General features: G+C 42.6%; 1 protein-coding gene across 1 annotated transcript; it reads right to left on the minus strand.

Annotated features, from left to right (window-relative positions):
• Positions 1 to 1,165: 1,165 nt before the first annotated feature.
• Positions 1,166 to 7,004, minus strand: LOC137785890 (cysteine-rich protein 2-like). Its single transcript, XM_068577449.1, has 8 exons — positions 6,764 to 7,004; positions 4,287 to 4,381; positions 3,105 to 3,162; positions 2,583 to 2,726; positions 2,366 to 2,434; positions 2,130 to 2,224; positions 1,931 to 1,988; positions 1,166 to 1,701 (listed from the first exon to the last, which is right to left on the minus strand). Exons 1-8 carry the CDS (start codon positions 6,804 to 6,806, stop codon positions 1,634 to 1,636), a joined length of 630 nt encoding a protein of 209 aa, XP_068433550.1. The 5' UTR covers positions 6,807 to 7,004; the 3' UTR covers positions 1,166 to 1,633.
• Between the last annotated feature and the right edge of the window lie 5,276 nt (positions 7,005 to 12,280).

The following is a 12,280-nucleotide window of genomic DNA, read 5'->3' on the forward strand; positions in this document are numbered from 1 at the left end:
AGAGCTTTTTAAAGCAGGAGGAGCAGAAGCAGCTTCCGGTGGAGGATTTCAAAATAAAACGCGTAGGAGACAAATTCAGAGGCGCAATGCGGATTTGTGTCATTTTAACTTTCCTGTTTTTAACTGTTTTGTACTGTTATTTATTTTTATCATGACATGGAACTAGATGAATACATAATTACAGTACATTGCAGTACAAATATTAACATTTTAAAATTAAAATATAATTTTTATTTAAAGATTTAAATTTTTATATTTTGAAATTTCTAGTCTTATTGCTATTCATTGATGTTATATACAGTTTTTTAAAAATATATTGTTATGCACCTTTCACCAAGTAAAATCCCCTGTTTTTTTATGTAAATATTAATTTGTAAAGTTATGAGATCAATGCGGTAAAAAGCGTAAAAGTATCGTGGACGAATACAATATAAGTACCTTGAATTTGTGCTCAACTTGCGTACTTACATCACTGTTACTGCAGTATTTCCACCCAGTAAATGTTCTATACCTTTATTTTGTAGACAAGCTCTCACAACTTCCGGCAGAATTCCATTTACAGCAGCACGTTTCCACTTCCGGGGATCTGTTTCCTGTAAGGGGCGTTTCTGACTGCATCCTGTCAGTGACGTCATACTTTTCTATATGCTTGTACCTTTTCTAATGCGACCAAAGTTTAAGATTAAATATCGATAAAAGAGTTTTGACAGAGAATACAAACAATAATAATAACAATAATACAATAGATGACACTGAAAGGTTCCTGATGTGCATTGAAGACGTATTTAAATGTAACACAGACCTCTCAGGTCACTTAAGGTCAATATGATGCGCTTGTTGATTATATATATCTATATATATATATATACACAAGTATTTTTATTCATAATTTGCAGGTTAACATTATTTTAGTAGCTCTCTCTTAATGTTTATCACAATTTTTAATGAATTATTATTCATTCTTAATTGTTTATCAAGCAGAAACAACAAATATTTGTTGATTCCAGCTTATTTCTTGTTGCTTTTCTTTGTTTAAATTGTTGTAAATTTCATCTGTTTTTTCAAACAAAAGTATCAATTTGAAGACTTTCACTCTATTTCACTGAAATCGTTGCCTCATTATATTGTTTATTTATTTATAATAAAATCACACAGACGCTGCAGGCAGGTTTGATATCACAGAGTTTTACTGTAGAAAACGTGACGCTCAGCTGAAACCTTCAGGAAAACACACGTCTGTGTGCACGGCTGCGTCGACACAACACCCCGCTGTCAGAGGCAGGAAGTAGAACCTGCTCCACAGACACGACACGCTGAACATCTTGTCTGATGAAAGAGATTAATCATGACATAATCATTTGGCAAAAGAGAACAAAAAGGAACTTAAAAGGCTAATTTCATAAACCCCACACGGGGTGGACGTGTTACAAGTTTGTATCGGTACAAAAAAATATATATAAACAATATACAAATACAACAGAACATCTAAGTGTCCGTCCCTGTGGCCGCGGCGCAGGTCACGCAGCACCGCGACCGTAGAAGGCAAAGCAAAGAGACACAGAGGCTTCAGGAGGCCCCAGGAGGCCCCTGGAGGCCCCTGGAGGCTCCTGGAGACGGCGGCGCGCCTCAGGGCTCAGGGCTGGGCCTCTGCCTCAGCAGGTTCGTCGTAGATGTAGCTGCCGACGCCGCCGGTGTTGACACCTGAGAGATGAGGGGTGAGGGGGTTAAAGGTCAGATGTAACCTTAAAGAAATGTCGGAAAACAAAGGTTAAAAAAAAGTCCTCAACACAAAAAATGTCAGTCTTATAAATTACAACAAACGGTTCTGTGAAATGAGAAGAGTGTGTGCAATATATATATATATATATATATATATATATATATATATATATGTATATATATATATATATATATATGAATGATGTCATACCTTTGGGCCCGAACAGCACGGCGTAGCACGGCTTGTGGCAGTACGGCTGTCCGTCGTGCTGCAACGGGGACGAGAAGAAAAACCTTGAAATTTACTAAAAACAACACGAGCGACGTCATCGCTGCGACGTCATCGCTGCGACGTCATCGCTGCGACGTCATCGCTGCGACGTCATCGCTGCGACGTCATCGCTCCTCACCTCTGCGTGGCTGCCTGCAGACAGAGTCTTGCTGCACCTCTCGCAGCGCAGACAGGGCCGGTGCCAGTTCTTCCCCAGAGACGACACCTTCTCAGCTGCACACACACACACACACACACACACACACACACACAAACACACACACACCATGGAGATAGTCACTATGGAAACCGGCCGCTTTAGTCACTTGGACACGTTCCAGCGCGGTGGGAAAGGAAGACGCTGCTCTCGCTCACCGAAGTACACGGTCTTGTTGCACCTGGGGCAGATGTTGGGTCCTCCGGAGAAAGAGGAGAAGCTTGCAGCTGATTGAAGAGGAGCAATGTGTTGTTATTAATACAAAAAATGTACACACACACACACACACACAGAGTCTCTTGTTTTTCACACATCCCGTCTCTCTTCCCCTCCATCCTTCCAGACTTCTCGCAGCGTTCTCTCTACGTTCCTCACCCTTCACTGGTCCTCGAGCGGGAGCTTTTTTTGTCTCGCCCTCCGGCTTGCCATCCGTCTCCGTGGAAACGGCGGCGGCGGGGGCGGGGGCCTCGTTGACGGGCGCGTCGTACACGTAGGAGCCGGCGCCGCCGATGTTCACGCCTACGGAGCGAGAGGAAGAAAAAAAAACATGAAAATGTGACCAACGCAGAGATGTAACGTGTTTATTTTACTGAAGAAGAAGAAGATGGAGGAGGAGAAGAAGAGGAAGAGGAGGAGGAAGAGGAGGAGCAGAAGAAGATGGAGAAGGAGAAGAAGGAGAAGAAGAAGATGGAGAAGGAGAAGAAGAAGAAGAAGAAGAAGAAGAAGAAGAAGAAGAAGAAGAAGAAGAAGAAGAAGAAGAAGAAGAAGGCAGAGGAGAAGGAGGAGGAGGAGAAGATGGAGAATTAGAAAAAGAAGAAGAATAAAGAGAAGTAAAAGGAGGAGAAGAAGAAGAAGAAGAAGAAGAAGAAGAAGAAGAAGAAGAAGAAGAAGAAGCACCTTTGGGTCCGTACAGCGCGGCGTAGCAGGGCTTGTGGCAGTACGGCGTGCCGTCGTGCTGCAGAACACAAGAAGAAAGAAAGAAACTCTATTTTGTATTTATTCTGTTTGGATTCACGTGAAGACAAAGAATAAACACAAACGGAGGTTTACAGTCACGTCTGCTCTCTGTTACTTTCTCTGATCGCAGGAATTCAAAACGCACGACAACTAAAAATATGATCTGTTCAGGACACGACTCACACCGCCGTGACAACAATGTGTTGACAGCAAATGGAGCAACGTGTTGCGTTGCTGTCTTTATCAGAACGAGTCCGTAGTACACAGGAACCGCCCACATCAAAGGCTACAGCGCCATACCACCAGGGGGCGACTCCTCTGGTTGTATAGAAGTCTATGCTTCATGTGTTGAAGCTGCATTCTCTCTCCTGACCACCAGGGGGCGACTCCTCTGGTTGTATAGAAGTCTATGCTTCATGTGTTAAAGCTGCATTCTCTCTCCTGACCACCAGGGGGCGACTCCTCTGGTTGTATAGAAGTCTATATAAGTGACTCTACTTCTCTCTTGATGTATTCCCTCAGTAAACATTGTAAACATGAGTTTATGTCTCAATCTCTAGTTTCTAGCCTCTACTTCCTCATTAAAAGTGTATTGAAAGACCATGAAAGTCACAGAAACATAGAAGTCATGGTTGTAAACCGCTAAGTCATCAAGCTCGCCGCTTCTGTCGGCGCCGAGCTGAGCGACTCGTCTCACTCCACAGACGGACTGGAAGTATTCCTGCAGCAAAGAAAGAGACGCTTGAAGAATAATAAACTGCTCCAGATTCGCTCGCAGCGAACAAGTCCTTCAACTCAGGCAGAGACTTTTACTTGTGACCTCTGACCTCAGAGAATGTCGCCTCAACGGGGAGTTTGTGGTTTCCTTGAGCGGTCATGGACTTCCCTGCAGAAGGTGGTGAGAAAGTCAAGAGGGCCAAACCAAAGGCCCCAAACACACGTTCACGTCTGTGGTTGTACGTAGCCGTGAAAACAAAAGGAGCCGGAAAATAGAGCCCAGGGTAAAAAATACCAACGTTAGAAAAGATGGCGACCGTGTGCCAGTGAATGAACGTGATAAACGTGTGAATTTGAGTGTGAAGTCGTTTCTCTCAGACGGCCGCTCCGTTCACTTCCTCTCACCTCGGCGTGGCCTCCGGGATTCAGCGTCTTGTTGCAGCGCTCACACTTCAGACAGAACTTGTGCCAGTCTTTCCCCAAAGAGGACACCTTCTCCGCTGCAGAAGAAGAAGAAGAAGAAGAAGACAAAACCAATGAGGGCTTTAAATCAACCTGCGTCGTAAAACTATCGAGTTACACGGCTCTGTTGATGCAATCATCGTCCCAGAAAAGAAACACAATCAAATCAGAGAGACGATTATAAACATCATCGCCAAAAAATATCAAACAGGTTTAAAGGGAAGAAAACGGTCATGATGACTTACAGCGAGACTTCAGTCTGTGTTCTATTAAAAGTTGTATCTGATGTTGTGTTTCAGAAGCAAACGAGGTAACTTTTAGGGAATTTAGAAGAAATCTACAAACGCAAATAGACAAAGCAGTAAAATAAACATCTCAATGTATATTTTGGATGTTTTCTTTCCATGATTTGGGAGCAAAAACCTCTAAAATGTACCAGAGCATGAGAAACAATGTGTTTCCCTGCAGGAGTCTCTCCTTCACGCTAAAACCAAACCGTTAACAAAATGTAAAGATGTGAAAAGCTAAATGTTATTGATGAGTCCGGCACAAAGCTGCACGAAGAGCAGTTTGACTTGAAATATGTTCTGATGTCACAATATGTTTACATAAGTAAGACGTTCAATGCACGAGATTGATGGGAATAGTTTAGGACTTTTAGAAAGGACAGCAGGAGAGAGAGAGAGAGAGAGAGAGAGAGAGAGAGAGAGAGAGAGAGAGAGAGAGAGAGAGAGAGAGAGAGAGAGAGAGAGAGGTCAACTCTCCCAGAATATCCCAGCAGAGACACGAGGTCCTGATACTGCGTGACACTTCCTGTTCAGACTCACTGGCCGCCTGTCACCGATGTGTCATGTGACACTCGGTCACCTCGGCGGGCGGCGAGCGGCCGGAGGTCGAGCGCGCACGTTGCAACACGTGTGCAACACGTGTGTGTCCGTGATGCCGTGACCTGTGAACGACATCATTTCTGCCTTTTGTTAATCTCAATGAGTAGGCTGCCCTGTTAGCGCCGTTAGCACCTAGCTTGCCGACTCCGCCATGTTGAGAGCCATAAGGAGGCAACGTAAATGCTCCCAATCTCGTAGCATTACAATTGAAGTTGCGTCGTTTCTTTATTTACTTAAGAAACTGCACTTATTTAACTCGTGGTCTTGTTATTTTTTCTCCTTCTTGTCCCGCCTCCGCTCAAAACAACTTAGTTTGAGTTTTAATTTATATCCTTTTTCTCTGGTTCCTCTTTCCTGTGCAGGTTTGCGTTTGATTTCCTGTCATGTGTCTTTTGTTTTCATCATTCATCACTTTTGTTGCATAAATGAATCCAAATGATGTGGAACAAAAATATACTTGATTGACACCGACAACTTTGAAGCTTAAAATCCCCCAAAATAGACTCCCGTATGAAATCAGGGCGGGGCTTCTGCCTCCGGAGAAAATTCAAGATGAAAGAACAAAAAAAAAAAATCGATTTGTGTGACACACGAGCCATGAATGAATTATTCACGACGCCACATGGCGCACGGCGTCCGACTGACATGCGGCTCTTGACTCCGGGGTGAGATATCACTCTGGAGTCTGGAGGGAGGAGGAGGTCACGCAAAGGTCACGAGATGTCAGACAACACAGTTTGGTTGAGACGTCCATTAACAAGCACACAGTTAATGGCTCCTATCTAAAGATAAGTGGACTCGTTATAGCTCGTGTCGCTGACGCCGCTTCTGACATTCAGATGTGGACGAGTGAAAAATAAATACATGAATAAATAAACTGGAGGCAGCCTTCAGATAATTATGATCTAGGAGGGACTACGAGTATTCAAAATATGAGTATTAGCATCAAGAAACACATCAGAATAATGTTTGTTACTGGATTATACTCGCGATGCATTCATGTGTTCATCACAACTGTTCCAGACGTGAGGTCAGAACCCGTTCACCGGGTTAACGCGTTCACCCTGTCACGCTGAAGACTTCATGACGTCACATTGGTGTGTTTTCACCTCGTTAAGGTTCTGCTATACTACAGAGCCACACCTGCAACACAAGGAGAGTCTGAACGGATTGATTTGAAATAATAAGTCATGCATTCAGTCACATGGGGATATTTATGCAGATATTATACAGATAAATAATACATTTTTATGGATTATTTTTGTATATATATATATATATATATATATATATATATATATATATATATATATATATATATATATATATATATATATATTATAATAATTCAGTAGGTGTCGCCTCATATCTGATGCTCAGCAGCTGCATGATTTATAATAAAAACATTAATTTGAATGAGTAGAGGAGGAAACACCCAGCAGGTTCAAGCCTCTCACCGGAACCTCGACGTCGAGCAGCGACACACAACAAATAAATACAAACAATAATAATTTAAAAAAACATACAACTCACCGAAATACACCGTCTTGTCGCATTTTGGACATTTTGACGCCATGTTCCGCGTGAACAAAGAGACGCAGAGGTTTCCTGTCTGTGCACCGTCTGTCTGTCTGCCTGCCTGTCTGTCTGTGTGTGTGTCTGTGTGTGTCTGTGTGTGTCTGTGTCTGTGTGTGTGTCCTCGGAGGATGGTTGTGGTGCTGCTGCTGGTGGACCGACGCTCAGATCCTCCCTTTGGCTCGTCCGCCTCATTTGCGTAAACCACGCCCCCATTATGACGTCATGCCGTTCTCACAGCAGATATTAAATATGCGCATTAACTCTTAAGTATATGGATGATAGTCTTGTCTTGTTTCAGAGGTTTAGAGTTGTAATAATACACAGATAAATGCACTCTTGTGTACACAAAAAATCCTTATTGATTTGATGTTATTATTTTGTCTTTAGAGACAGAAAAATATGACGACATTTTTATTGATTTTCTAGATGATAATTTGATGTTCTGTATTGTTAAAAATAAAGGTACAGTTGAATGGGGTAAATCATATTTACTAATATATATTTATATTTCTTTGAAACTTTCCCCAGTTGATTACTAACATTAAGATAATTAATGTTTGTATTAAATGTTTTTTTGTATTTAGGAGATCTAAAGACGCGAGTCGACAAAGTCGTAAAATAAACACCTAAATGTGAATTTTGGAAGTTTTCTTTCCACTCTAGTCTGAAAGAAGACATGTCATAAAAGTAAAATAGACTGCTTACATCTCACTGCATTGCATAATCATTTATGAATATTAAATAAAGTCATTTTACATAACGAGAGTTTTTACACTTTAATTACATTTTGCAAGTGGTGTTTGTCGCCTCTTAATGAATATCAGTTGAATACTCACTTTTAATGTAAATGAAAATAAAAACTCTGGTGCAGATGTATCAGAATCAAATCCACCAACAAATCATCTTTTATGAAGAAGGCACGAGCTGCAGTTCTTTATCCTAATATGGACTTCCTCCACACGGCTAAATCCAGACGTGTTTGGCCGTCTGCAGGTGTCTCCGTTTCTGGAGATGTCATTCATCCAACGTCCCAGCATGCATCAGCGGCTCTGTTTGTGTGGCCGTGTGGTTGTTAGGCTGCGAGGCCGGACAGCGCCGCACGGGAATGTTAAGTGATGCTCTGCAGCGCCGACAGAGAGACGCTCTGGACATTCCTGGCACCAGGATACGAGGACGAGGCCTTTTGCGTGGGAAGAAGAAAAACAAAAAAAAACATTCAAATTTAAATGGTATGATGGAATATTTAGAAATAGCTCATTTTGCCTCAGTTTATTTTCAGTTTTCAGGTCAAATGGGGAAAGAAATCACCATATTTCCCTTTTTATTATTTTTTAACTCAAGTAAACATTGATGTTTTTTCGTAACCTTTTTACCCCCATTAATTATAAATATATGTGCGACTGGTTTATTGGTTCTCTTTCCTCTCTTTAATTATGCAAATCACTGCTTATCTTTCCATTATAAATATCACTGTGTGTTAAAAGTTTCTCTGTAAAGTTTGACTTTGATTAAGTGACGTTTGGGCACTTTTCGTGTACTGTTGGTTTCGGTCCGCTGAAAGCAGAAATGCCCTAACTTTCTTCCTGGACCTTGAACGCCTCTGATTCCTCAACACAGCGGCTCTGCTCAAACAGAGCAAGTCTCGTTTCATCCATAAGTTAGTCATATTCCCACTTCTTTGGCTGGAAAAAAAATCCAATGTGGTTGATATCTTGCTGAGGCTTCGTTTTAGTAGATAATAAACGCAGACGAAGAGGTTTTTAAAAATGATATGAGGCGTGTACGTGGACGGCTACATGTTCTGGTTGTGTTTTTCCACTTTGTGATTCTTTATCTGGCCCTGACAACCCACCACTTGTGTCATCAGAGAGAGTTGTGTCGAGACGAGCAGGGGACCCAGGACGGAGCCTTGAGGAACCCCAGGAGAGAGAAGACAAGGTTCAGCCCCAGATCACGGCGGTAGTTTTCACCCACTGTTTGTACTCGTACCACTATCATTCTTACACAACCCACACAAACGTGAGCAGGGAGAGGTGACGGATGCCCCCGTGGTGGCTCGTGGGAACCTCCATGAATAGTTTCTGTAGATAAGAAACACAGATGAGTCTGTGAAATTGGTATGAGGCCCCTACATGTTCTGGTTGTGTTCTTCCGGTCAGCAGTTCACGGTGTGTGGCGTTCTCTGCACATGAACACAGATAACAGCATTGCATCATCAAAAGACTTCCAGGCTCGTATGTTTATATTTGTCCACTAAACATCGGGTCGAATATTCGCCATCTTTGGTGGTTAAAAGCTTCTCCACGACGCCTTCGTTCCGCTGCCAAAAACTGTGCGCGCAGACTTACAGATGCCATCATTGTTTAAAATCTGTAAAAGGCTCCAATCCCTCCAAGTTCACTCACAAATCAAAACATGAATATGATGAACTGTAGCAACTTGACATGCGAGCGAAGACGACAACGAGTTCTGGATTCGTGCCGGCGACACTTTCATTCTTTCTTTTCAGTCTCCGAGGCCGAAGAAGCGCGCGATGTATTTTTAAAACGAGATGAACACACATAAACAGATTGAGCAAAGATGGAAACAGTGGCCATCTGGGGGCCTGGGAATGCACTAATCTTAAAATAAACACATCCAGATTGTGTCTCCGTGCAGTTTGGGGCTGTATGGGGAGTAAGAGGTCGAACCCGAACAGCTTCTGCCTCACATCTGCACCAAAAACATGAAGTTTTTTTCTCCACATTTGTCTGTCTGTTGTTCATTTGAGGAATAACTTGGAGTCAAAGAAAGGACGAGTCTGATTTCTTTTGTCTCATTCCTCTGCTGCACAGAGCTCCGCTGTCCTCAATGTTACACGAGGTGACAAGACTCTGACGTCACCATGAACACACACACTGCAATGAACACACACACTGCAATGAACACACACACTGCAATGAACACACACACTGCAATGAACACACACACTGCAATGAACACACACACTGCAATGAACACACACACTGCAATGAACACACACACTGCAATGAACACACACACTGCAATGAACACACACACTGCAATGAACACACACACTGCAATGAACACACACACTGCAGTTTGTCTTTACAGGTTTACAGTTTGGGTTGTACTCCATAGTCAGTGTATTACCTCCCGATGGAGGCAGTTTGGAGAAGCAGGCAGGAGCCTCCACCACGGGGGAAAAGCAACGGACAACAACAACAACAACAACAACAACAACAACCTGGACTTCCTGTGACAGTTTAGAATTGTTCCTCTGCTGTGACCTTCTGACCTCATCTGCCTCCAAATTAGCTGGAACTTGCTTCTCACTTCAGTATCTGATGGTTTTTCTGATGAGCTGAACAGATTAATGTGACGCTGACACAAGTACGAGGCCGGAGAGCAGAGTCGGTCTTGCAACACTTCCTCTGGCTCAGATAGTAGCTGCATGTGCAGGTACTTTTACTCAAACACCATACTGAAGTACAAAGTCAAGGTACTTAGAGGTTGTGACACTTTATACCTCTACTCCAGTTTAGAAAAACAACTACGAAGAGATACAGAACGACGACAAAGAGACAAAAACTACAGAGAAAGGCGCTAACTGACCTCAGAGGTGGGTGCTGCATTTTTCATGTCAGTGCCCGTTGTCTCATAATCGGCACATTCAGAAAGTTAAAGTATTGTTAAGCGTATTGGAGCGTCTCTCTGCACAGGTGAGTCACCAGATACTCAGAGGGTCAACAAGCGGTCGCTGCTGACGAGGTTTCAAACCGACGTGAACGGAAACAGTTCACAGAAAAGCTGCAAAGACACAACGAGGAGCCAACGGCTCTCTGAGCAGTGGAAGGTCGTCTGATCTGTGTGCTTTCCCAGCGTCACCAAACTGCACCACGGACATCAAGAGTGAGCCTGTGGTGGGCGATGAGATCGGATCATTGAAGGCAGAAACGTTTGACTTTGAGTTATAAGAGTCGAGTTCAACAGAAGTGAATGAGAGGAAACAGTTTGAACCCCAAAAGGGTTAAATTGTCTCTGCTGTTGATTCCAGATACTTGATGTCAGTGTGAACTTCACACCTGATCTTATCGGACATAAGAGCATAAAAAAAGCAACAAGTGACGTTTGAGAGAACAGAGGAAGGAGGAAGTGACACTTTAGTAATTAGAGGAAGTAGATTAAACATTCGTCTTAAAGACAGAAACAAGTTGAGAGAGGAGAGACGGAGAGGAACGATGGCTGAACCCAGATGGATTAAAACCTCTTTGTTTGTGATTCTGGTGCTTCAGTTTACAGGTAAGGAGACATATAATGTGTTTATGACTACAGAGACATTAAAGAAGCTTCTTTATTCATATCAGTGATGTTACTTCATGACCTCACCTTCATTTAAAGGAGACAGACAAGTAGTCTGTTTGTTTCCCATCCAGGTGAATAGTGAGTTTAATGAACTCTTAGAAACCAACCATGAGGAACATTCTCACACTGTTGTGTCTAAAATGATCTTCACTCTGACGTCAATACTCATGTTTTTATTTCTCTTTATTCTTTTTATTTCTCTCTCTTCTTCTCAGCAGCAGCAACAGGACAACTTTTCTTCTCCGTTGTTGTCAGAGATGGAGAAGAAGCCACTTTGCCTTGTGACAGTCTGATGGATGATCAACAGAACTGTGACACTTGGTGGATGTTCAGTGATTCAACAAGCAGACGACAGACAATTCTGGTTATAGAGCGGCAGAATGTTGAAGCAACCAAAGATAAATCAGACAGACTGAGTGTTTCAGAGACATGTTCTCTGGTTATAAAGAACGTCACAGATGAAGATGTTGGTCGTTATGTCTGCAGACAGCACAGAGCAGGAACACAACATCATCAAGATGCTGTGGTTCTTCTGTCTGTTGTCACCAGTGAGTATTCACATCATCATGTTCTCAAACTGTCTGGTCAGAACAATATACTGAAACATTATAATGATGATGATGATGGTGATGAAGCTCCTCTTCTTCCTCTCTCAATGTCTCCATCTTCAGCATTGGTTGAAATGAAGAACACTGAAGAGCAGATGATGTCCTGCTCCGTGTTGACTTATGGGCCATGTGATCACGCAGTGAAGTGGCTGTACGAGGATCCAGAAAACAGAAACGTGACGACGTCTCAGTCTCTCTGCTACGCCACCGTTTCCTTCTCAACTTCTCCTTTAAGTCCGATGAATCCTGAGTTGCTCACGTGTGAAGTGACCGATGGTTCCAATGAAGAAGTGAAGAAGTTTCCCTTCAGCCGTCCTGAGTCTCTGATAGGACGACCTCGCTCCACCACTGGGCCGCAGACGCCCCGAGACCACGGTGAGAAGCATTATTTTATTACATTATTTTAAATTCTAGGATGACATCATCTTTTGTCAGTTATAAACACAAATTATTTTTTTCATTTTCCTAATTATATATATTTATCTTATTTCTTAAAAGT

This window comes from Clinocottus analis, unplaced genomic scaffold (genome assembly GCF_023055335.1).
Source record: "Clinocottus analis isolate CAN_PGR_092001 unplaced genomic scaffold, fCliAna1.0.p SCAF_15, whole genome shotgun sequence".
NCBI classification, from domain to species: Eukaryota; Metazoa; Chordata; class Actinopteri; order Perciformes; family Cottidae; genus Clinocottus; species Clinocottus analis.

Bases quoted from the DNA above. Each gene is read 5' to 3' on its own strand.
- LOC137785890 (XM_068577449.1), bottom strand. From the start codon at position 6,806: ATGGCGTCAAAATGTCCAAAATGCGACAAGACGGTGTATTTCG. The intron at 3,163-4,286 runs GTGAGAGGAAGT...TGTGTTCTGCAG, and splicing joins ATCCCGGAGGCCACGCCGAG to CACGACGGCACGCCGTACTG. The intron at 2,727-3,104 runs GTGCTTCTTCTT...CTCGCTCCGTAG, and splicing joins CGCGCTGTACGGACCCAAAG to GCGTGAACATCGGCGGCGCC.